This window comes from Toxotes jaculatrix, chromosome 7 (assembly GCF_017976425.1).
Source record: "Toxotes jaculatrix isolate fToxJac2 chromosome 7, fToxJac2.pri, whole genome shotgun sequence".
Classification (NCBI taxonomy): domain Eukaryota; kingdom Metazoa; phylum Chordata; class Actinopteri; family Toxotidae; genus Toxotes; species Toxotes jaculatrix.
The window spans coordinates 26505129-26528681 of NC_054400.1; the positions used below are offsets into that span (position 1 = coordinate 26505129).

At 40.4% G+C, this 23553-nt stretch overlaps 1 protein-coding gene across 1 annotated transcript; it reads right to left on the minus strand.

The window, feature by feature from the left end:
- Nucleotides 1-1143: 1143 nt before the first annotated feature.
- On the minus strand, nt 1144-23317 carry npdc1b (neural proliferation, differentiation and control, 1b). The gene is made up of 9 exons (XM_041041406.1): nt 22976-23317; nt 10801-10968; nt 8669-8758; nt 8358-8576; nt 7032-7098; nt 5998-6079; nt 4820-4899; nt 4553-4652; nt 1144-4077 (listed from the first exon to the last, which is right to left on the minus strand). The coding sequence occupies exons 1-9, from the start codon at nt 23043-23045 to the stop codon at nt 4006-4008; spliced, it is 948 nt and encodes a 315-aa protein (XP_040897340.1). The 5' UTR covers nt 23046-23317; the 3' UTR covers nt 1144-4005.
- Between the last annotated feature and the right edge of the window lie 236 nt (nt 23318-23553).

A 23553-nucleotide genomic window follows, 5' to 3' on the forward strand; every position in this document is an offset into this window, starting at 1 on the left:
TGCATAGTACGTATACAATAATACCAAAAACTGAAAAGGGCTGTTTGTCCACCACTAGTCTAAAGGGCCCTAAACTATGATTGCAGGTCATGTAATTACCCATCTGATCACTCATAAAAGTGATTGAATCCCAATCTATCCCAGCATTTACCATGCTGTGCCAGCAGATGGCCCTCTTTACCACTGTTTTCATGCAGTCAGTCCACCAAAGAAGCCCTTTTAACACCGTTTTCTGTGAAGCTTTAAACTTTACAGTGTCTCATATACGAAGCGCTGCATTCATTTATTAATGAAATAATTCTCCATCAGTGTGAAGCATCTTCATCAGGTAAAGATAATACAAAGATAGGAGATAGAACAGGATTCCCTGGTGTCTAGAGATTGGTAGTGGTAGTGGAGTAGTGCCAGAGGGTGGCTGGTGATAGGAAACTTTAGATAACTGTCCCAGACATCATGGAAGTTATGGTGTTTATGAGGAGGAGCTGAGTTGCACAACAGTTCTGAAGGACAGGACAGCAGAATTGCAGTGATTGACTGGCACGGGGGATACAGGCAGAATGATTATTGGTCAGATATGGTGATGCTGGGACTGTGGTGATGAGGCAGATTGTGAGGGAAGAGATCTTTCTTATTGAACTTTCAAAATCTTAAAAAACTTAAAACTTAAAAAAAACTTAAAACTTAAAAAATCCTCAAAAAACATTCTTAGATTAAATGGCTGGTGCACGTAAGTTATCAAATATGATTTTCTCTCTTTATTCTAGTAGTATCTCTGGACAGATCTGTCTCTGAAATTTCTGCCTCCGTCCCAACAGAATGGAGGTGAATGGAATTTAATTTCTGTCACTCACAGTCCTGAAAAACTAAATTTAAAAAACTCAAAAAGCAGCATGTCTTTTCAGAGAAAATGGCCTGGTTTCTCCACGAGAGATTCTGAGAATAGTTTTATCTGGAATTACTTTCTACTACAGAAATAGTCCCTTTTTGATAATATGCTGTGGTTATCCATGTGGGTGAATGAAAATGGCTGTAAGTGAACCATTTAAAATATGGCACAAATGCTTCCCAGACCATGTAAAATGTGATTAGTGCTTATTTCATTTGAAAAACGAGACTCCACAACAAACCATGCTTCACCTCAGATTATATAAATATTTATTTCTTTCATTTCAGCTCTGGTATATCCACATGCATGCTAAACATAGTGGTAAAGAAGTCCATAGTGTACAGAACTCAATACATGTAGTCTGAAAACAGTCTTTATCAAAGAGAACTAGCCTTGGTAGTTACTTGTTCTAGAGTTCCTTCAACAGACCCGGTCATCATCACAGGCACGATGACCAAAACAAGACAACCCGCTCAGTTTTTGTTTAGCTCTCAGCATTGGTGAAGGGAAAGCAGAGCCTTGTACCATTAAAAAAAAAAGGCAAACAACATGTGAATTACATGTTTTCTGGAAATCTCTTATCCATCCAACCAACCAATAAACTATCCTTCATTTTGTTCTACAAGCTCAGCGGGTTTGAATAGTCTTTAAAACACAGTTAACGATTTCCAGTCTTAATACTCCTGGTATCTGCTGTAGATATTTCTTTTTACATACTGACACTTATGAACGTGTATGTGTGCAGGTCAAGTACAGTTTAACATGCTCTTCCACTACAGGAGAGCTGAGAGGCTGAAAAGGTGGGAGCAGGCTGAAGAGAGGAGCCACGGAGAGCGGCTTTCCTGAGAGACGACAGCGAGAGGCCACGGTTATGTCCAGGGTCCCTGACTAACTTCTGTCACTGGAGATTAAGAATCATCCCGGGTGTGTAATTTAATCTATGACCTGTGCACAGGGACAACATGACCATGTGCAACATACAGAAAGGTAGTTGTGCACTTGCAGTTCTATGCAGTATCTAGGTCAGCTGAGGGAAGCAGGTCCAGTAAAGGAAAAAGCAGAGAATATCCATTAGGAATGCACCAATTCAATCATATGAGCAGATTATGAAAATGCCATTATGAAAATTCAGTCTTACTACTGTCAGTAAATTGTCATTCAGTCATGACAGGCCCTCAAACTGGTATCAGGGAGGACAAAGTTAGATTGGTGCATTCATTATATCTGCACACTGGATTATTTAGGTCCAGAGACACTAATGTTTAATTAAAATCCTTTAATTGAACTGAAATTTTTGATTTTTCATTTGAGTGTAGCTTCTGTGTGACTGTAGCTAAATTCTGATGAAAATTCAATGGGACTACAGTATTTTTGTGGCAGCTTTTATTTGGGCATAATTTTCCCAAGCATGTATTGTAAAACTGGTCAAAGCACCACAGGGCTGATTTGGGTCTGAGATGCACCAGACAGACAACGTTCTGATTGGTGCATCACTGCTCTGGTTTCTGGCCAGGGTTGCCACGTCTGCCTTGTATAAGCAATTTTTCTCATATGTGTCATTCTAAAAATGACAACTTCCATATATTTATGAGTCACTTAAAGCTTTTATTAGAAATGTGGCAGCTCCTCTTGTGACTGTAATTACTATATGCCCTTCTGAGGGAATATTTGTATCCCTTACCATTATTTTCTAGCAAGTGGCGTCTATTTAATCTTGAACAATGTTGTTGCTATTTTTGCAAAAATCCCAGATATATTGAATATACATATTGTTCTATGATAATGAAAAGTTTTTATCCAAATCACTTGATTGGCTGTCGCTGACATTAGCATGATAATTAGTAATTTATACCAACATGGACGCTACCTTTTTGTCATGTTTTACCAGATAAAGACTTGGTAGGACTGAAATATTACATGTTCACTTCTAATAAAAGTTCAGGAGCTATGTTACAGTGTGCGGATGCTTTCTGCTTTCCCCTTAATCTACAAAACTACTACATTTCAGTTAAAAACTGTTATGCGCAACACATAGAGTGGGTATAATATATTTTCAGACCCTGAACATCATAACTGTGTTCATTCCACATGTGTAGGAACCCTGCAAGTATAGTCAATGATAAGGAAACAAACAGCTCAATATTTGACACAGTACTCGGGAATCTAGAGTACGAACACAGTGAGTGAGAGGTAAGATCTCATTCCTGTACACGTTAGCAGCTATATACAGATCACAAAACCATGGGGACCAGCCATATTAGCTAGGTACCATATATACACGATGGCCTCACTCTGTTTCAGAGTGCTAGGTAGAGAAGTTTCAAATTCCTTTGAGATATATATATATACACATATACATATACATATACATATACATATACATATACATATACATATATATATATATATGATTTTTTTTTAGCAAATTGCAAGTTTGCACAAGAAACTTGTAAGAACTGTAAATGCATATTGTCTCTCATGTTTCATACACAGCGTCATCAATTCATGCATAGAGCAACTAGACTGAGAACACAATGGCTACATAACATAGTGATACTGATCACGGTGCTGCATGGAGGTGTGTTCACAAAGTACTAAAATTACATTTCTTTTTAAAAACGGTTCATTAAAACCAAAGCCTGCAGTGACGACTCAATAAATTAAGTGTTTACTGATTAATAAACATTCATGGAGGCCTTCCAATTAACTGACGGAAACTCTTAGCTGTAGCTCAGTGGCATCAGAAAGAAAGTCCATATGTGTGTCTGCTACCTGACAGAAGTCATTTTCAATTCTCCGATATGAGTTGATTGTAATTTTGTAAACAAAACTAGGAAAAAAGAGAGATGGCATAAAAAAGGAGAGTATGTGGCTGTAGAATGGGAGATATTGGTCCAAGATTCAGTCCTGCTTCAAACAAGAAACCAGCCCCGTGACGTCCTTTAAATGTCCATGAACACCTCACTCCTCCTCCACGTACCTTACACTCTCCGTCCTGTCCATTAAAAGGACTGGACTGTGCACAGTAGTGTATGTGGAGTGTGTGCATGTCTGTAAATTAAACTATTTGTACACACAGGTGCTGCGTTCAGAGTGGGACAGAGTTTGAATGTCCAGGTTTACTTGTGGAACCTCTGCAGGTAAAGAGTGGAGTCATCAAACAGCGGATTCTTCACTTCCATTTCCCCTGTCTAGAGATGGACAGAGACAACATACTGCAGCTAACTCTGAGTGCTGGGCAGGTAGTGAACAGTAGCTTTATCAGAGCTAATCCACTAACAACAGCTGCTTGTTACTGAGAGCTGAAGCTGAAGGACATAAAATGTGCTTCAGAGGCTAAAACACTCCATGGAGGTGTGTGTGTGTCACTATGAGTGACAGTTCACATTACATATGGTCATTTGAGCCATTGTCAATACAAAAAGTATTGATTAGTGCAGCTTTAAATTGAATGAACATTATGGCTAAGAATTTCTGGTATTCAGTTATTTGCCATGATTTTATTCTCTACTCTGGTTGGTCTGGTTTCCTACTGACAACTAATTCAGAGGAGTCAGTAGGAAACCAGGGGATGGGACATAACCAGTAGATGGTTATGTTGCTTATAATGACATGCACAGTATAATTTTCAATATAAATTAAGATAATAAAGCAGAGTTTACTCACAGGTGCCAAACCAGGACACTCGTACACTGTGAAATCTCCGTCCTCGTTCTCCTCATCTGTTGATGCTCCTGAGTCAGGAACTTTTGGCTCATCCCTGTGTCTGCATATGTCACACACACACACACACATGCAAAGTCATAAAATATTCAGGAGACAGCACAGATTCAACACGGCAGAGAGGGCAGGGAGGGGCAACAGACAAGGGGCAGGAGACAAACACACATGCCAAGCAAAGAGGAGCGTGTCTGGACTGGGAGGATGACTCACTTCTCCAGTGAAAGCATCTGCTGCTTCTGGTGCTGGTAGTGGTACATCTGGGCACTGTGGGCCAGCTTCTTGTCCCCAGGCTAGAACACATCAAGGGGCAGAGGTGCCACGAGAGAGTCAGTGGTATTCATCCACATCCTGTCACACTGTCCAGTTGACATTCACTTTGCAGCATGTGTCTGAACTGCACGTGTTCAAGTTGTGAAACTGTCCTTTTGTCCTGTTTTGTGCTTTGGGGTGCTAGACAGACAGAACTAGCTTACTGTACCCAGCAAGAAACTGGTGGATAACAATGTTACAATAACCCAAAAAAGCATTAAGTTGAGATATTATAATGTGCTGGCCCACGAAAAATGTTCTTTGTGTTTAAACTGTTCTGGAAAGTTTTGAAATCAATCAATCAATCAGGAACCTTATTTGCCCCCTGAGGGCACAGATTTAAATCTGGATTTTGTAGCAGCTTTTGACGATCCAACTTTCATTCCGGCACTGTAACAGGTTCACGTAAGATGTTATACAGGATAAAGATACACTGAACATCAAAATGCTTTGGGCACTGATGTATTACTGAGTAAGACTGTTACTGTTGTGCCACTAATAAGTATTTAAATTTCATAAGATTAACAAAACAGTAAAAGAATCATATTTCACAGCATAACTTACATTTTCCATTTTTTTTAAATATACATTTTTTTAGTAGTGACCTTTCCCTAATAGTGTAAACTGGTTAGCATTACAAAGTTACCCAATGTAGCTGCATTAATTCATTTATTTGGCTAATTAGGGGCAGCTGAACAAGATGTAATCACAACATATGACATAAAACCACCACATAAAGTTTTTTTATGGTGAACATGTTGAACAATGCTAAACGCAACGTAGATTCGAGCGGAACTGCTGCGATAATCCTCTGTGGGCTCATCACTACAAGTGACTCCTTTCACATCCCACAGTCATCTGATCCACTGTTTTTATTTAAAACTCTTTTCACACAGTCTTTTCCTGTGTGGGTTGAATTAAAGATATCAGCTTTTGGAAGAATTACATTAACATTTGCATAAAACATACATGATTGGGTTGGGAATCTTAAAAAGTGCTTTTTCCAGGTTTTTCCCCCCGTGTCCATATTCTCAGTGAGTCACTACAGTAGGTGAACACGACAGAGATTTTCTGCTCACCAAATTGTCAAAGGTTTGGGCTCTGATCAGTCCATATGCAGGAGAGTCCACCTTCTGAGTTAGACGCACACCTTTCTGCAGTCTGGAAGAAAAAATCAAATCAAGTTCAAGATGTATACTGCATTTGTTGTCTGATGTCTTTGACTGGCATGCAGTGCTGGGTCTGAGTGATTTTACCACTGGTGAACTTAAAAGTGGGACATTTTAAAATGGTGAATAATTTTCTTCCATGTTAGGAACAAAACATAAATCCACACCGAGGCTGGATATGATGTTTATACAACATTTCCTTCTAAGGGTATAAGAGATGCTATCAAGTTGCATTATGGGAAACATAGGACCCAGATTTCTTTCGCTCAGAGGTTTCACACCATTATGGAGACACAAAACTAGCTTAGCAGAACACCCCTTTAATATGTGATTACCACTAAATGCTTAGGTAATACATTCTAACCAATACAGGGTTTTAGAAGCTGATATAAACAACAATCATTTCTTGTTTTTGGTTACAGATTTACCTTGAAGTAAGAACTGAGTACTATCTGAGCAGAATCTATTCATCAGGACAAAGTGCAAGGAGCTCAGAAAGTGCACAGTAGGTGCCAGTTATGTGTGTTAGGGTATTAGAGGTGTTAGGAGAGCAGGTGCTCTCGCTTGATCGCTTCATTGTTTTAATCAAATGTGCCAAGAATTCTCTGTTCCCAGCCCCTCAGATGTGGATCTTTACTAGTTTTCTTTATGTCCTCTGTGGGACATAACTGAATATCACTGGGGTTTAAACAGTTGGTCAGGCAAAACTTGAAGATGTTTCCTTAAGGTCTAGGATATTACACAATTTTTCTAACCCTTAACAGACCAATAAATCAACTCAAATGAGAAAATAATCTGCACATCAATCAATAATGAAAATAATTGTAGTTGCAGCTCTACACTGAAGTTGTAAAACAGTAAATTGGCAGGCTATCCTGTCAAATGCTGAAAGACACAGAGAAGAGGTTTAGAGTCAAACACAAAGAGAGGAATAAATGTCTTACCTGACCCAACAGGCTCCTGCCATTATCAAAGCCAGCGAACCCGCCACGATGAAGATGCTACTCATGACTGAGAAGAAATACATACAGACAGTCAGGGGGAGAGGACGCTGTGCAGATCTGTAGATGTTAGAGGAAGACATGATCCCTGACTGCTCTGGAGATGTGTTTGAAGCAGAGTGTACAGCTGTATCTGTGTGTGTGTGTTGCAGTATCAGCAGTGAAAACATTACAGCTGACAGCAGTGGGATGTGGCAGAACTAACCGACAACAACTTCCAAGTTGTTCTGTACAACCCCATAGTAAATTGGAGGTCAGTCCCGAGATTTCAGAGGACGCAGTGTTAACATTTGGTCTGATAAAAGAAGTCATTTTACCAAACTGACCTAAATCTCTGTTTGAACAGGATTTTTTGTTCTGCTAATGTTTTCTGAAAATAAAAACCAGAGTAATATATTACTGAGAAGTTCTCAAGAAAACCTTCCTCCCTGGTAAGAGCATGGCCATGTTCCGCTGAGCTTAGGCATGATTTTTGTGTATTGTACTACTGACTTGGTGTTTAGGCATAACAACTGATGACTTTTTGTATTCTTGGATAAACCTTAAGGCTAACTGTTACAGTACACGTCTGGTTGTTCCAGGGAACATTCAGACTTTAAGAGATTCTGACATAGTGGCCTTTGCTGACATTCAGGACATAAGACACCAACATTTAAAAGCTGAAATCTATCTGCCTCCTTGTATACAATCAAGACCTAAAGATTCCTCCGCTTAGAATCTAATCTTTACAGTCCTGATGTGTGAAACCCATGAAGACCTTTATTTAGCTCTTCATCTTATCTGTATTCTTATTGTTCTTTTTCACGTGAATCCTTTCTTCCATTTTCATCTATTCTGCATCGTGTGTGTTGTTTAAATACTTTGCCTTCAGTTGACTTATTGTCTTACTGTTATTACTTCTCTGTGTTTAGATTTCATGCTGCCCGGCAGCAAACACTTCCTCTGACAGGACGATAAACATGTGAACTGCGCTGCAGTGAAGCAGTCGCCAAAGCTGTTTTAGCCAAACTTTACAAAACCAAGTCCTAAAGGAAAGTTCCTGCCAAACATTGCTGCCGTTGAGATGCTTGATGGAATACTGTATTGTCCTCTGTCAATTTTATTTTTGGTGTTTTTAATGAAATGTGTCACCTGTAAATATAGTCATCAGACCAAATAACCCTCACCACAGCACTCAGGGCACAACAATAGTTACAGCTGTTCTTTAAGCTCAAGAAGTACAGCTGCAGAAAGAACTGAGGTCCTGGCTAAAGGACAGAAGAGACTTACTGATGAAGACATGGTCACCGGAAGGGTAGGGAAGGATGATGGGTTCGCTGAGCAGAGCGGGAGTGTGGTTTGTGGTGGTGGCGGTGATGGTGGGTGGAGAAATCCTGGTAAGTGGGACACTCTGGCTCGTGGGCTGCTCAGTGACGGACGCTCTGTGGGCGTGGATGGAGTCACTGAGCTGCTTGGATTTGAGTTTAGAGACATCCTGTGAGGGTGGAGCTGAGAAAAGGAAAGAAAAGTTTTGAGCCATTGCATCACTAGAGATGGAGCAGTAAATACAAATATGGGTGAAGCTGTAGCCTATCCATTACCTGGCAGCCTGGTCTCAGTTCTCTGCTCACTGATGATGGCAGACAGGAAGTCGATCTCCTCATCCAGCTCAGGGTAAGTGCTCGTCTTACCTGGAGGAATACAAAACCAGAAACAACCACTTACCTTTAACGAAGACCATTAAAATGAAAATTTAACATAACTGAGGCGAAGTCCTTTCAATGCATAGATCTAATTATCAAATATTCAAGCTGTGTGGCCATGCAAGGTCTGCCTGAAGCTGGCTGATATTTTTATTGCTCCACTTCACCAAGTCAAAACTTGAGACTAGTTTTTGTTGAAAGTCTGGCAAAAGTCTCACAGTAGGTAAGTCCACATCAGATCTCATGTCCTCATTTTTGTGACTTAAATCTGAGTGCAAAAACAAAACAAAACAAAACAAAACAAAAAACCTTTCAGCCTTTATTGTTTTAATAAGTGACCCACTGTCCATGTCTGTCCACTTCCTGTGATCGAGAGCTGCACTACAAAGCATAGTCACGCTGCCTGGGCTATGTGGTGTGGGTGGATGAAATTGTGTGTGTTTGAGAGTAGAGGCTGGATGGGGGTGTAAACGTGTCAAACATTTTTCATCTGTGTCATTTTTATAAATCATAGTACTATTTGGTGTGAGTGGGCAAATGGATGTGGTGCACTGTGTGTATGTGGTGCACTGTGTGTGTGTGTGTGTGTGTGTGTGTTACAGTGTGTGGGTGGATGGCTCAGTGCTCTACTGTCAAGCCCGGCTGCTCAGAGTGTGGGTGGATGGCAATAAGGACAGGGAAAGGACAGAGAAAGGCAGGAAAAAAAGACAAGGAAAGATAGAGAGGCATCTGCGGGTGGTGGAGTGGGTCTTCCTCAGAATCATGAATGAAAAGCACCACTGCGGCAACAGGAAGATAAGACAGGATGAGGAGAGGAGAAGGGAAAGCGGGCCAGTGTATTATCTTGTAAGGAGCCTCACATGGTGTCATCAGTGTGTTGGACAGTCAGGCTGAATACAACCTCTTAAAGGCATCTGTGCCCGACCATTTCTGTAACTTTCTGAGATTCACATCCACTTCATACTGTGTTTTGGTGAGAAAGGAGAGAAACGAGGAACCAAGACCTGAACTTTTCATGTGAACAACTGTGTGCAACACTATGAATGACTTCCTGGACGCACTGTCTGAACAGTGTGCTGTTTTCAATAGTTTCAAGTCATGTCTTCCCTTCCTGTTACAGCTGGCTTTTCACTCCACCTTCAGGTAGGGCAGGTAATGGCTACAGGCACCTGAACATTCCCTGAAGTCCCCGACTTGATTGTCTCTCTGTGTGACTCTGACTGTCCCCATGTCTCTATTGTCAGTCTACTCAGGCACATCAGGTATACCTGATGTGTGATGCGTTTTTTATTCTGGTGAAACTAAACTATTTGTCTAGAATTTAGTTACTATTTATTTTAACTGCTTGTTTAACAATTGACATGCAACCTTATTCATGAGTAAATCATCTTAATCTCTCAGCCAACCAACTGTTAATCTTTTACTTTCAGTCATTTCAGTCAGTCAGTACTTCTCTTATTATTTTTTATAGTAACATCCTGGGAACTAATTTATTTTACTCCCTCTTCAGTGTCAGCGGGGCTCCACAGAGAACCAGTGTAGTATTATATCATAGTGACATTTTTCCAGGAAGGTTCCTTGTGTTTTAGACAAAGCAGTTCTGAGCAGCTCTGACACAAGGACCATTAGCTTTGAAAATTAGCTATGACACATAGTGCTGACCAAGTTAAATGGAAGCTCGCAATACGCACTGGGAGTTTGTGAAGTCACACACTAAAATACATGAGTGGAAGCACACAGAGGGGCAGGGACACTGATCAATTAGCTGGCATACTGCAATCACACCCAATATTTAGAAGCACATTGCTGACTATGCATATGGTTGTTGTCTTCTGTAGTCACATTAAGACTCTACCTTACAGGGAGCCATGGCTACAAATTTTGTACTTGTCTGCTTTTGTCCATATGTCTTGTCCTATCAAGACATTTTCTAAATAGGATAATTGTATTTGAGCAAAATATGTATGCTGTTTTGCAATTTTGAGAACATGGTAGCAAATATCTGGCCACAGTATGGATCTACCACCTACCTGTATTGAACTGAGCAGAGTGAGGAGCATGCCTCCTTTTGACCACACATCGGCCATGGGAGTTCTCCACCAGAGGGTGCAGGCAGGGGCCACAGCGTGAGCTGCCCGGCTGGCAGAAGTGTCGTCCTGCCCGGGCACAGTCCAAACTCCGTGGGCACAGATGAGATCCTGTGGAGAAAGACATAAAACAGAATGACAAGGTTTTTAAACAACACAACTACAATCTTTTACTTTCATATTTTTCATTTTCAACACAACAGCACAAAATCTTCATATTACATTTTTTAAAATGACAAATACAGTTAGAGAAAATTTAAATTTTCTTTTCATTGAGTTTTTTTTTTTTAACAATAGTTCAACATTTTGGGAAATGCACTACTTCTCCTTCTCACAGAAACTTAGAAGTGAAGAGCAGTTAACTTACCTCAGCACAAACAGCCTGACTCTGTCCAAATGGAACAGTTCTAACCACAGCCCATGACCCACATGTTCCTCTTACAATTTTTTTGTTTTACTTATACTTATGCATACTTCTGCTTATTTGAGTTTTACATGACTGCTCTGTCAAGAAATTTAAAAAAAGAAGATATTCACAGCTCTTCAAACATGAATTAAAAAATATCAGTAATCACGGCATCATGAAGAGAGGAGAATCCAAAAAAAAAAAGAAGAAGTAGTTAATAAAAATAAAAATACCTTAAAAGAAACAGATGTTAGCTTTAACCAAATTCACAACTAAGTCAGTACAGCACCTTTTCAAACTGGTAATCCAAAATAAACAATCACAGGAGTCCATTGGTTTAAAAACAAGTCTGTCTTCATAACTGAGTTTTGCTGTTATTTTTTTCCTAACAGAAATGACTCACTTCCAAAAATGATCCTTTCATTTCGCAGCTCAACTGAACTGTGCCAGCTCAGAGAAAACGATGCAGATTCAAGTCGCTGATTCATTCACAGGGGTACAGGTGGTACAGGTGGGACCCCTGTACTGGATGCTGGACAGTACGAACTTTGAGTCACATTAAGTGACTCAGTCTGTATTAAAGTGACAGCCAATGTTAAAATAATACCTTCAAGTCATTTGGCCAAGGGGCGTCTCCATATTTTTGATGGAGACTGAAATATGGACATTTACATGATATCCAGTGGTGGTGATCCACAACTGCAGGTAAGTCAACAACATGGCTGTAACTGAAATTTTGGTTATAATGTTATTACTAATGGTATTATATTATAGGGCATATTATCATATGCATCATGTACACTATACAGAGCCAGGACCTATAAGTGGCACAGTTTTTACAGGAAATTTACAGGAAATGGAGGAAGAGGTGAAAGACAGTGCCGGCAGGACCAGTACAGATGATGATGATGATGATGATGATGGAGCAGATTAGTGAAGTAATGTCACAGGATTCAGAAGGAAAGCCCTTCCCACTATACTTGCAGTACATTATATATACTTGCAGACAGTGGAAGAAAAAGGGTGAACAGACCCTGGCTGATTCATAGTAAAAGTACTAATGTACTATACGGAATCTCATGTGTGCTTTTCTGTCATGAACAAAGAAAGACCTTCCCTTACTGCACTGAACGGTCGACAAGGACATAAAATGTCCCATGTGTCGGATGAGTTGTACGCATGATCAGTTCTCAGGTCATGAGAGTAATAAGGCACACACACAGACTGTTACCTGAAGTGGAAGAATTTAGAATAATCTGTCATGGCAGTTGGAGGCACTGACTGTGAGCTGCAGAAGCTGATACAAACAGAAACACTGGGCATCCAGGAATTTACCTTTCAGGTAACCAAAGATCTAGATAACATCCAACATGGTAATTTCCTAGGCACACTAGAGCTCTTATCTCATTCCAATCCACTGCTGAGTGAGCACCGCACATTTCCCTTTCTACGCAGTGTTGTGCTCATAGGATATGTGAGTTTTGAATCCACAGACTTTCACAAAAGGACAAGAAGTGAGAAATCAGAGATGAGATTGAAAATGTGCTCTGTCACTGAAAGCTATTGTCCTCCTCACTGTCTTCAGACATTTCAAAAGTGTTGGGATAGAGGTTAGAGGGTGACATCACCTGTGTACAGCAATATTTTATGTGGTCCTCCTCCATTTGATTTTCCATAAATTCTAGGATTCTCCCTTATCATTTCTGCTAATGGCTCTATGCAAATTGCAAATAATAATAGGGATAAGAACTTCAAATGCAACACGAGCACGAACTTGTTTTCTGTCCAAAATGTACAAAAAAATATGTACAAAAAAAACTACAACATCAACAGTGGGTGTTCTTGAGTAACACAGAAGTCAAAGGAGATTACTCAAAACTAAGCAAAAACTGTTGTATCTGAAGGTTAGAGATGATATCCAAACTTTATTATGAGGTGTTTCAATGAAAATGCCAGCTTGGACAATGTCCCTGTAACTTGAGAGCAGATCAGAGCGAGCAGCCTGACCTTGTCTAGGCTACTGCTGCGGGGGGGGGGGCAGGCCAACACTGCTTGTCTGGTGTGATAAACGATGTGTTGGTGGGAAAGGATATTCCGAGAGGGTTTATGGGTTAGCAGGTGAATACAGGCTAAGACAACTTTTCAGGCAGGTAACAGAAGGAAAAATGGAAAATGATTAAAAAAACAATCATAAAAAATAAACAAAAGGCTCAAGATAACAGTATACGATGACAGCATATGGTTATCACCTTCATCTACTCCCTAATTATGTATCAGGTTATTAAAACTACACACAGTTAAATATGAGGAGACAGCCTTTAGTTGTTACGGACCAAAGCTGTGGAAATAGCCTGCTCATAGACATTTCACTGATTAACATGTAGGGCCAACGTGCAACTCCCCTGTAGCCACAGACTGTCCTTTTATTTGTGTCATTCTATTTCTACCATTACCATTCTGAGTTAAACCCCAGAGACTGTTGGGTGTGAAAATCCCAAGAGATCAGCAGTATCAGAAACACTGAAACCAGCCCGTCTGACAGCCTGACGTCTTACAGGTGTGCTCACTGCATGTACATCATACACTGTAATCTTCTCGTTCTCGTAGCTTTAATACTTTGATGTATACAGTTAATTAAAGCACAAATGACTACTTCAAAGGGAAGACATCAGTTTTAAAGGGTGAAGGATATAAAAGAGGTTAACTGGATTTGTCCTCCATTACACCCCTACAATGCTCTCACTGAGAAGTCAGAGCATTGTTGCATATAATTACCCACAGGGAGTATCTATTGCACTTGTTGTTTTGCTGTGATACTGCATCCATTTACTTCTCACAGTGAGGAAATCGGAGCACAGCACCAGTGTGAAGGGCAGAATAAAGCTGGACTCTTCATCCTGCACAGCCTCTGGAAGTGCTCCCGAAGCCACCGGGAAAAATAATTAGACCCAACTCATCAATATTAACCCCTTCAGCTTCCTCGTCAGAGTCGCTCCCCGTCTCTGCTGCTGGAACCTAGACACCGGTTGCCATGACGACTTCCATGGCAACTGAGGAGGTGTGACATCATCAAGGGGTGAGTCACCGCACGAATACACAAGTCAAGGATGGAGGGTTTGTCTCAGGCTGGTGTAGTGAGCAGAAAGAGGAAAGGACGACAAACACATGGTGAGAATGGAAGAGATGGCAGATATTAAAGTGTTCCTCTCAGACTGCTTCAGAAAACTGAAAACAGGTGACGTTCAAAAAAAGCACGTACATTCTGACGCAATAAAATGAACCTCTCTGAATGTTTAATACTTACTACTTTGCAGCGCTAATGGGTGCGCATGTTTATGTAGTGGTCCTTGCTGCACTATAATGAATGCCATGGCTGAAGCAGCTATCAAACTGTCCACCTCATACATACACACAATGGCCTAACCTTGGAGACTACAACAGCAGCGTCTAATCTATGCAAAGCTTTACAGCTGGATGATGGAGAGCAGAATGCACTGGGACAATATCCTGTTCCTCTCAGCTGCACTGACAGAGGTAGCTGCGCTCAGTCAGTGCGTTTCCAGAACCAAATTCAAAGACAAATAAAAAGAGATGAAACCTATAGATGTCTAAAGACTTAAGGAAACACCTCAGTGAGCATAATGAAAGTATAGTGTAAGCACCAACCTGAACTCAACATTAAAGAAATGCAAGCGAGTATCACCTGAAAATATCTCCACTATGGGAAAAGTGGATTCGGATAGCTTCAGATAGATATAGACTTTAAAATTTCTAATGTGAAAATAAGGTATATATAATAATCCATAAACTTTGACTTCATTTCACTTCATTACTCAGTCTGACATGTTCACATAGGAACAAATCTAGTGCAAGCACTTGTTTCTATAAACCCAGACTAATTAAAACCTAGTAGGAGATTTTGTATTATTCTGTGCTGCACAAAAACCCACATAATAGAAAACCCTTTACTGTATAACTGTGCCAACATGAACAGACAAACTCTGTGTGCACCTGTTGCACACAAAAGAAGGAGCGACTGTAAAAACTCTCCAGTGAATTCATTACTCTTTCAGCTGCACTGCTTTGAATACTTCCACATTCAAATAAAACTGACGCCGGAGTAGCTTTATCTAGACTATTTTGAAAGAGGCTGTGCAGTACAGTAGAGCTTGCATTATTAGGCTTTTTTTGTACTTCTGTCAGCAGCATTCTCTGAGCACCAGTGACATTATCACAGTGTCAAATACACTTTCTTCTAAAGTCACGGTTTCCTAGCAACCTCTTGTCCTATCTTTGGTCAAAGAAAATGAAACTCGTTCATTCTCTCTTTTCTCTTTGACTTAATCTCCAGTGAATTACATGAATTATACTGGTAACACTGAATTACCTGTGCTTAATTACCTGTGCTTGGGGCAGCCGTGGTTAAGAGTGCAGGTTTGGACTTTGGATCGGCCTGAGATCGGAGGGTTGTGGGTTCGATCCCTCGACCAAGTGCAAAAAAAACCGGATACGGTGGTGGTGAAGGAGACGCGCGTCCCCTGCCTCTGCAACCATGGCTGTGGTACCCCTGAGCAAGGCATCCATCCACCCCAGCTCCCCGGGCGCCTCACTGGGTAGCCCCCTGCCCCATCGTCTCTAGTGCATGTGCATGCTTGTGTGTGTTTCGTTCACTTGGTATGGGTAAAATGCAGAGAATAATTTCCCCAGGAGGGATCAATAAAGTAATTAAAATAAAAAATAAATTAAAGGTTTTAGACAGGCTTTCACAGATGCAGGTTTTTTATGACAGGTTTTTTATGACCTAAACTGTGACTCATTTTTGACCGCTGCCATTTGGTGGGCAGAAAGGTTTATAAACGCCCAATATTATATTAAACCAGAATACTGGAAAGATACATCAGTATTACAAGAAACAACACATAGTGTTGCTTATCAACCTAATTTAAGCTGTTTCTTTACAGAATTCAACAGCAGTGAGGACCCTCCATGCTGTTGAATTTAGCAAGTTTAGCAAGCTGGGCTAACTACTTTCCACTAAAAAAGTGGAAACTGCTGTAGCGGACACTGACTACCACTAGATGTTACATTTCATTCATGTAATTTCATCACTTGCTGAGTCATTTCAGTTTCTGCACTGTCAGTGCTGTGGTCCTTCCTTCTTAAAGGAGAGATAGTGGGTGGCTGGCCTGGGGTAGGCAGGTCTCTTGTGTGGTCTTGTGGTGATGGCAAATGACCAGAGTGTCAAAAACAGAGATTTTGTTTTTCCAACCAGTATCATAACCAGTCAATCATCAACACAGAAGCTGAACTTAATGTTATTCAAAAGTAGTTATTTCTGGAAGTAAACTTCCATAACAACATGCACAGTTATGTCTCATCCTCACTTGCAGCCCTTTTTGATGCAATATGTGTATCACCATCTTTCTAACTCTGACACCACAGGAAAATGAGGTCTGTTTCTTAATTTCCTGATGTGCCTTCAGCAAGGTGACAAATATCCTATCTGTTACATAAAAACTGTAGGTGCTGTGGGGAAGGGTCTGTATCACCTGGAGAGGATGTCTCTGCCTTACACTAGGTAAAGATGAATCAAGGAGAGACACAGATATTATATAAGATATTCAAATAACACTGCTTTCTGTTCCTGATTCATATCTGGTGACGTTCAGTAGCTCCATCCATCCGTGGTTTCAAGTCAAGCTTCAGAAGACGTGGTCTTAAAATAGATGTCTAGGAGTAAATCCAGACGCAGGAATAGAAACCTTGTTGAAGTTTCTGTCAGAAACGCTTTGATCAATGATCATTTTAAATAACAGGGAGCTGGGTGTCAGTGGGTGGTTACGATGAAGTGTATTTTAATGAATCATCATCACAGCCCTCTGCTGCCTACTTAACCTGTTAACTGTTTAACCCTGTGAGCCCGTACGTATCATATATGATACCCACATTTCTGGGACTCATTGCATCACCATCAAGCATAAACTTTGCATTTAACCCTTTTAGATGAACTCTTATGCTCGTATACTGACTCCTGGTAGACACTCCTCACTTTTCTAAATGTTTTGACATGTGTGATACAAACAAAAAATATACTTAGAATTTTTTTTTTTTAATTTTTTTTTTTTACATTTTGTCAAAGGGACAAATAAAGAGTTCATATTTGAAAAATTAGAATTTTCTGACCATTCTTTCATAGTTCAGGTCTCACAGGGTTATATATTACAATGCCTCATTTCAAACCTGTCCTGTTGCAAAGCTCCAGACAAACCGATCTGTGTGGAGTCTCAGTCAACCTGAACGCAAACATATCATCTAAAGCTTTTCCCATTCAGAAATACAGTACGTACATACTGAGATAAACACCTTCTCTGAACCTTGTTAACACTTTCACGCAACTGTCATAGATATAATCCAACAAGGTGTTTCTCCTGCAGCTGGTTCCTCCTTCCTACCTTCCTCTGTTTTCAAGCTAAAACTGCAGTTTTGCACAAAATAACACAAAACGGCTGTACATATATTTTTCTTTCCTGTGACTGGTCAGAAGAGCCATTATGAGCACTTGGACTTAAAACTGGTAAGAGCTGGTCTTGTGTTTTTTTTTTCCCCCCAATTCAAAGACACTGTAATTAAAAATATGATATTTTTAAATAATAAGAAATATCTCTTCTAAAATATTAAAACATAAAATGATGAATATGAAAGAAAATAATCAGAAAATTTGAATAAACATCATTTTATACCCAATTATCTGAAGTAAACTGTTTATGGCAAAAACCATAATATCAACAAAATTTAACCATAACTTAATCTTTTTAGTGCTGAGCAGCACTATTGACAAAGTTATCAAACGGATGTGTCATGAGTTATGGACATTAATCATGTAAGTCCAGCCAATGGGGATCATTTTGAGTGGATTAGAAATAATAAAATTACAGCAACAAAGTGACACAACTTTATTCAATAGATTTGAAGCCTGTAGTTACTGATTAAAATGTATTAAATTAAATCAATGTTTCATTGCAAAATAAATTAGTATTTATTAAATATAAATTTGTAAATTAAATGAAATCTTCTGTGTAAATCTGAATAATTTATTCAATAGATTTTAGTTATCAGAGTTAAAGAACTATAAATCTATCAAATAATATTAGATGTCAATTTGTTGCCATAATATTTTAAGAAACCAATGATTAGGTTTTTTTATGGTGTATATTGTAAATAATTGGACAGATAATATGTTGTCCCAGCCAAATGGAAATACAGATGGACAGATGGACAGCCTGGCACTCACAGCCACGTTGTTCAAGTTCAGAGCAGCATTGGGCTTATCATCAGTCACAGGCTTATGGCTGACCTCATGGGGCGAGAGAGGATCACAGCTAATAGGTTAGACGTGCACAGAGAGAGAGAGGTAGATAGAGAGATAGATAGATAGATAGAGAGAGAGAGAGAGAGAGAGAGAGAGAGAGAGAGAGAGAGAGAGAGAGAGAGAGAGAGAGAGAGACAGTAGAGGTGTGCTGATAATGCTGAGCCACCTCCCAGGTGCACAATAAGCAGTGTATAAAGTTCAGAGCAGCTTTGGTTTAGAAATCCAGGCTTTACTGTAGATCAGCCTTCTGTTTTACTGAAGGACGAGCATAAAGAGTGAGAGCAGGGGAAGCAGCTAGCCGGGAGCGTTCATGGTCAGCGTGCAAAATTGAGGACATAGTTGAAAACTTTATACACTGTGTTTATAAAGAAATACTTTCAATGGAAAAAATCTATATCCTGCTCGAAAAGTCACTAAACGTCTCTGGATGATGTAATATGATAATGAGCATTTCATCTGTTTGCTCCTCTCCTCCTCTCTGTGCTCACATATACAGTCATTTCATTCAGAATAAAACTGTTCTCACTGGCATGTTTCTCTGTTTCTGAGTCAACACACAGAAGTTAAAGACAATGGCCGTGCTGTGATTTGGGATATATTTACTTGTAAAATGATCAGTCAGAGAGAAAGTTAGAAGCTCATTCATGTCTGTGTCAGCTGTTTTTTTAGCACTATAACCTCACAGACAAGGCTGAGAATGAACTTTTCACTTGAAAACATAAATATTTGATTTTTCTCCCCCCCCCCCCCCCAAAAAAAAACAGCGTCCTTATCTTGTTGAACCCATGAAGAGCAGCAGTACGGAGCCTCCAGGACACTGGGTCTACAGCAGCAGAGGCCTCCTTCACACAGCACAGGCCCTAATCAGGTTATGTGTGGTTTAACAGCCTGAGTGAGCCTGGTTTCAGATTATCAGGGACTGTAGCCAAACCAGAGGCCCGAGCCTCCACCTGTCAAACCTTGCTTGAGCTGATATTTTTAAAAAGCTTTGACCAGTGTTCAGGACTCCGCTCAGAGACAGTCATGATGGTCAGTGTAGCCATTATGTGATGACAACACAGACCCAATATCCCCATTGTGCTACCAGTTGATTGTGGGTATCTTATTCGTGTTTATGCAGCCAGGTTATTTTTGGAACTATGTCTTTTGAACATATTCATCCCACATGTGCTGATTTCAGGACCACTTCACTAAAGGACCACTTTCCCAAACAAAGAGGGCTGCCACAGGGCTGCCTTGTTGTCTGATAACTATTATAAACACATCAGTGACCCACACTGTTGCACTGGATGACACACACATTGTAGTTTATACTGATTCAAACCCACATACACCAAATACACACCACCTGCTGCTGCCCCAAATCCTCACAGGGGCATCGACTGTGGATTAATCCACTGCTGAAAATAGTCTCTAATAAATACACTATTTCCTCCTGTTTGAGCAACATTTGTTAGAAACCACAGCGACCAGCTATTTTAGGACATTTCTGAGCCTATTAAAAAAATGAAACTCTAAATTTGTGAACCAATGGGCATGAGGCTGAGAGACACAAACAGGGTAGGGAGGTCAGACAGTGCTGAGAGATGTAGCAACACAATGATGGTTTGAGATTTTTCATAGGATTTGTTGACATAAGAAAAATATCTAATAACACCAGCCTTATCCTTTTAGGGATGTCAGTGATCAATTGATTATTGATACATTGGCATTAACAATTTAATCGATAAAAAACCAACAACACAGAGGAAGAAGATGTGCAGTCTAAGTGTCAGAAAATGAGGTAGTTTGCTGTGGTACCCGGCTGCATCACTAGATGGTGCCTCTTATTGTTTAATGAGATTGAGATGCATGTGTTTGCTGACCAACCTGCAGCATACAGCTGTACAAATCTGTTGTTGTCTGGCAGCTTCAAAAATGTGAATTCAACGGTAAAATTGAACCACGTTGCAAAATAAGAGCCTGAAGGTTTTCTAAACAAACAGGTCACAGCTTGTGCATATTAACATCAGCCAAAGCTTTCAACTGCAGACTCAGTTGAAAGAAGCAAAATGTGGAACAGCTGACCAGCGCAGCAGAGCAGCAGCAGTCTGACAGTCAGATGAGGAGAATTCATCAAGGTTAATGTGATGTATCAAGATAAGAGCAGCACTGCACTAAGCACAAAGACAGGACATGATCGGATCACCATAACACACTCCAACAGGTGTGTGTGTGTGTGTCAGACTCAGAGTCCAGGACTGAGTCAGGTCTTTTATTCTTTTTCTATCTCTGGATGTTTCTGACCACAGACACAGTAAAACCTGCTGTGCTGTTTTACAATGTGCTAAATGGTAATTCTGCAAGTTAAACCTCAATTTATCCATTAAATGAATGAATAAACGCAGCTAGATACTTGACCTCAGTACGTTCTTACCCCTGGCTCTGTTTACATGTAGTATTACTGTGTGTAATTTCACATGGGATGGGACACTGTATGTCAGGGCTTTGCCTGTTAACATCCGGATGTGTCAGCGTTAATCAAAGTATGTGATTATCCCTGTTTCAGAGGAGAGTCATACAGTAATGTCACAGGAAGGTCTAAGTGCTGTAAAATTACGACGGGGGGGGGGGGGGGGGTTGTGTGGCTCTCACAGTAAACTGTGTGACATCAAATGGTCGTCCAGGTCAGTGACGGAGAGCTCTTGAGCTCTGACAGCAGGAATGTGTTTCTGAGGACGACCAGACCACAGCCTTACACCTCTGCCATGATAAGTGAGCCTATGACACCACCAGTGTACCCACTGACACACCCTGAAAACATCTTGTTCCATCCATTTCTCTGGAAATGAATCATCCATTTCCCACCTCACTGCCTAATGTGATTTCTACTGTACGGTCTCGCAGCCAGACCAAGCAACACACACATCACTTGGGTGGAGAGGCCCAGAGCCACCGTGGCACCAATCTGTGCTGAACGACTGGACATTCACAAAATTCAGTACAGAAAGGCTGGCAAGAGGAATGTAAACATGATACAACTGCTCACTTTATCAGGTCTCAGTCATCTTCACCTATGTCTTATAATATAACTAATGATTACTTTCAAACACATTAATCTAGAGCTGAAACGATTCACTGTTTAATGGATCAACTATCAAACAAAACAAGCAACTTAAAGACATCACCTTGGCCTAATGAAGATTTATAATGGATATTTGTTACTATTTCCTGACATTTTATAGACTACTCAATTAATTGATTAATCAAGAAAGTAAATGGCAGATTGGTAATAAAAAATGATCCTAAATTACAGCCTGCAGCCCACGATGGCAGGTGAATCTGTGACCGTACAATATGTACACTGCCCTGGAATCTACATCAGCTGGAACCGATAAATCTGACTCTGGCTGTCAGTTATTTTTCTGATCAAGTGATAAATTGTTTCATCTGTAACATATAACAGGTCACAAAGTACTGAAAATACCCATTGAGATTATCCACAGTACAAAGTCCAGCTTTCAAATGTCTTATTTCTTTCTTTCTTTCTTTTTTTTTTTACAACCAACAGATCAAAACCCAAAGATGTTCATTCTACACTGATGTAAAACATCTGAGAAGCTATGGATGATTACCAAAAAAATGTTCAGTTTATTTTTTCTGGGCCTATAATCAATTAATCGATCAGTCCTTTCAGCACTAATTATAAGCCTGGAGGCTACCATAACACTAAATCTCAAAAATGAGAAAAAAAAAAGGTACAAAAGCATCTTACAGTATCACAGCTAAGATACATGGACATGATCCTTTTGTAAATGACTGATTAATATGCTAATTAGTGTTTCAATAAATTGAATAATTGTTTGGTCTTCCCACTAAAATGTCCTAAAGCCCAAGATGATTTCTGTCAATTACTCATTTTAAGCAGCAATCTAAAACCCAAAGAATGAAACCCTCATAAAACCCTTTGTTTGCGTTGCAAACTAAAGTTAAAACTAAAGAGTTATTCTAACAATTTTCTGTTGATTAACTATTCGATTAACTAATTTCCCCTCTGCATCCAAGTCAGATAGGACAGAAATTAAACGTTCTACCAAAAATATTATACAAACACGACTCAAACAAAATAGACAGCAAAATAAAATCAAAATAAATAAATAAAATGAGGCATGATGAACATTCACTGAGCTGAGTAAACACACTGACCCCACTGAAATACTATGGCAACATTACAATAACATTACTATAACTTCATCTAAGGACCGAGTACCATGCATAATCATGAGGGTGATGCACAGCAATCCTGAGGGCCCTTTCCAGCCCGTGTATAAGTGACAGCAGGCAGCAGCAGCAGCATGTCTTACCTGTCAAGCAGGTGCTCAGCGCCAACAGGGCCGCAAACACCGCAGCCTGGCCGAGCAGCGGGGCCCACATCCTGGGCAGAGCTCCGACGACTGTCAGGGGACACGTAGACCGACCGAAGGAGAAGCAAGAGGAGGAAGAGCAGGAGGTGGCGGCGGCCGTGGAGGGTAGTCGGTGCTGATCATTCCCCCATCATCCCCCGGTGCTCAGGGAGGAGAAGACTCAGAAGAACGAAATAAACACCACCAGCAGCAGAAGAGGACACAGTTTAGGATGGACGATGCACGCAGCAGCAGCAAGGAGAATCCAGGCGCTACTGTGTTGTCTGCTCTGCACCGCAGACCTGCTGCACAGATGCACTCTGATGTCTGACTGATGGTGAATACCCTGCTCAGCCCAGGCAGACGTAGGCAAGTCTGTGATGTCAGCACGCAGCGCACCCTCCACGCAGCGCTCAGTGCCGCCTTCAGGTGCTGCTCAGGATGAGACACCCACATTTAAAGAGACCTCACCACTAAACCCCGACAAATTTCGACTATTGCGCTAATGATAGATGTTAGACCAGACCCCGAGAGTCCTC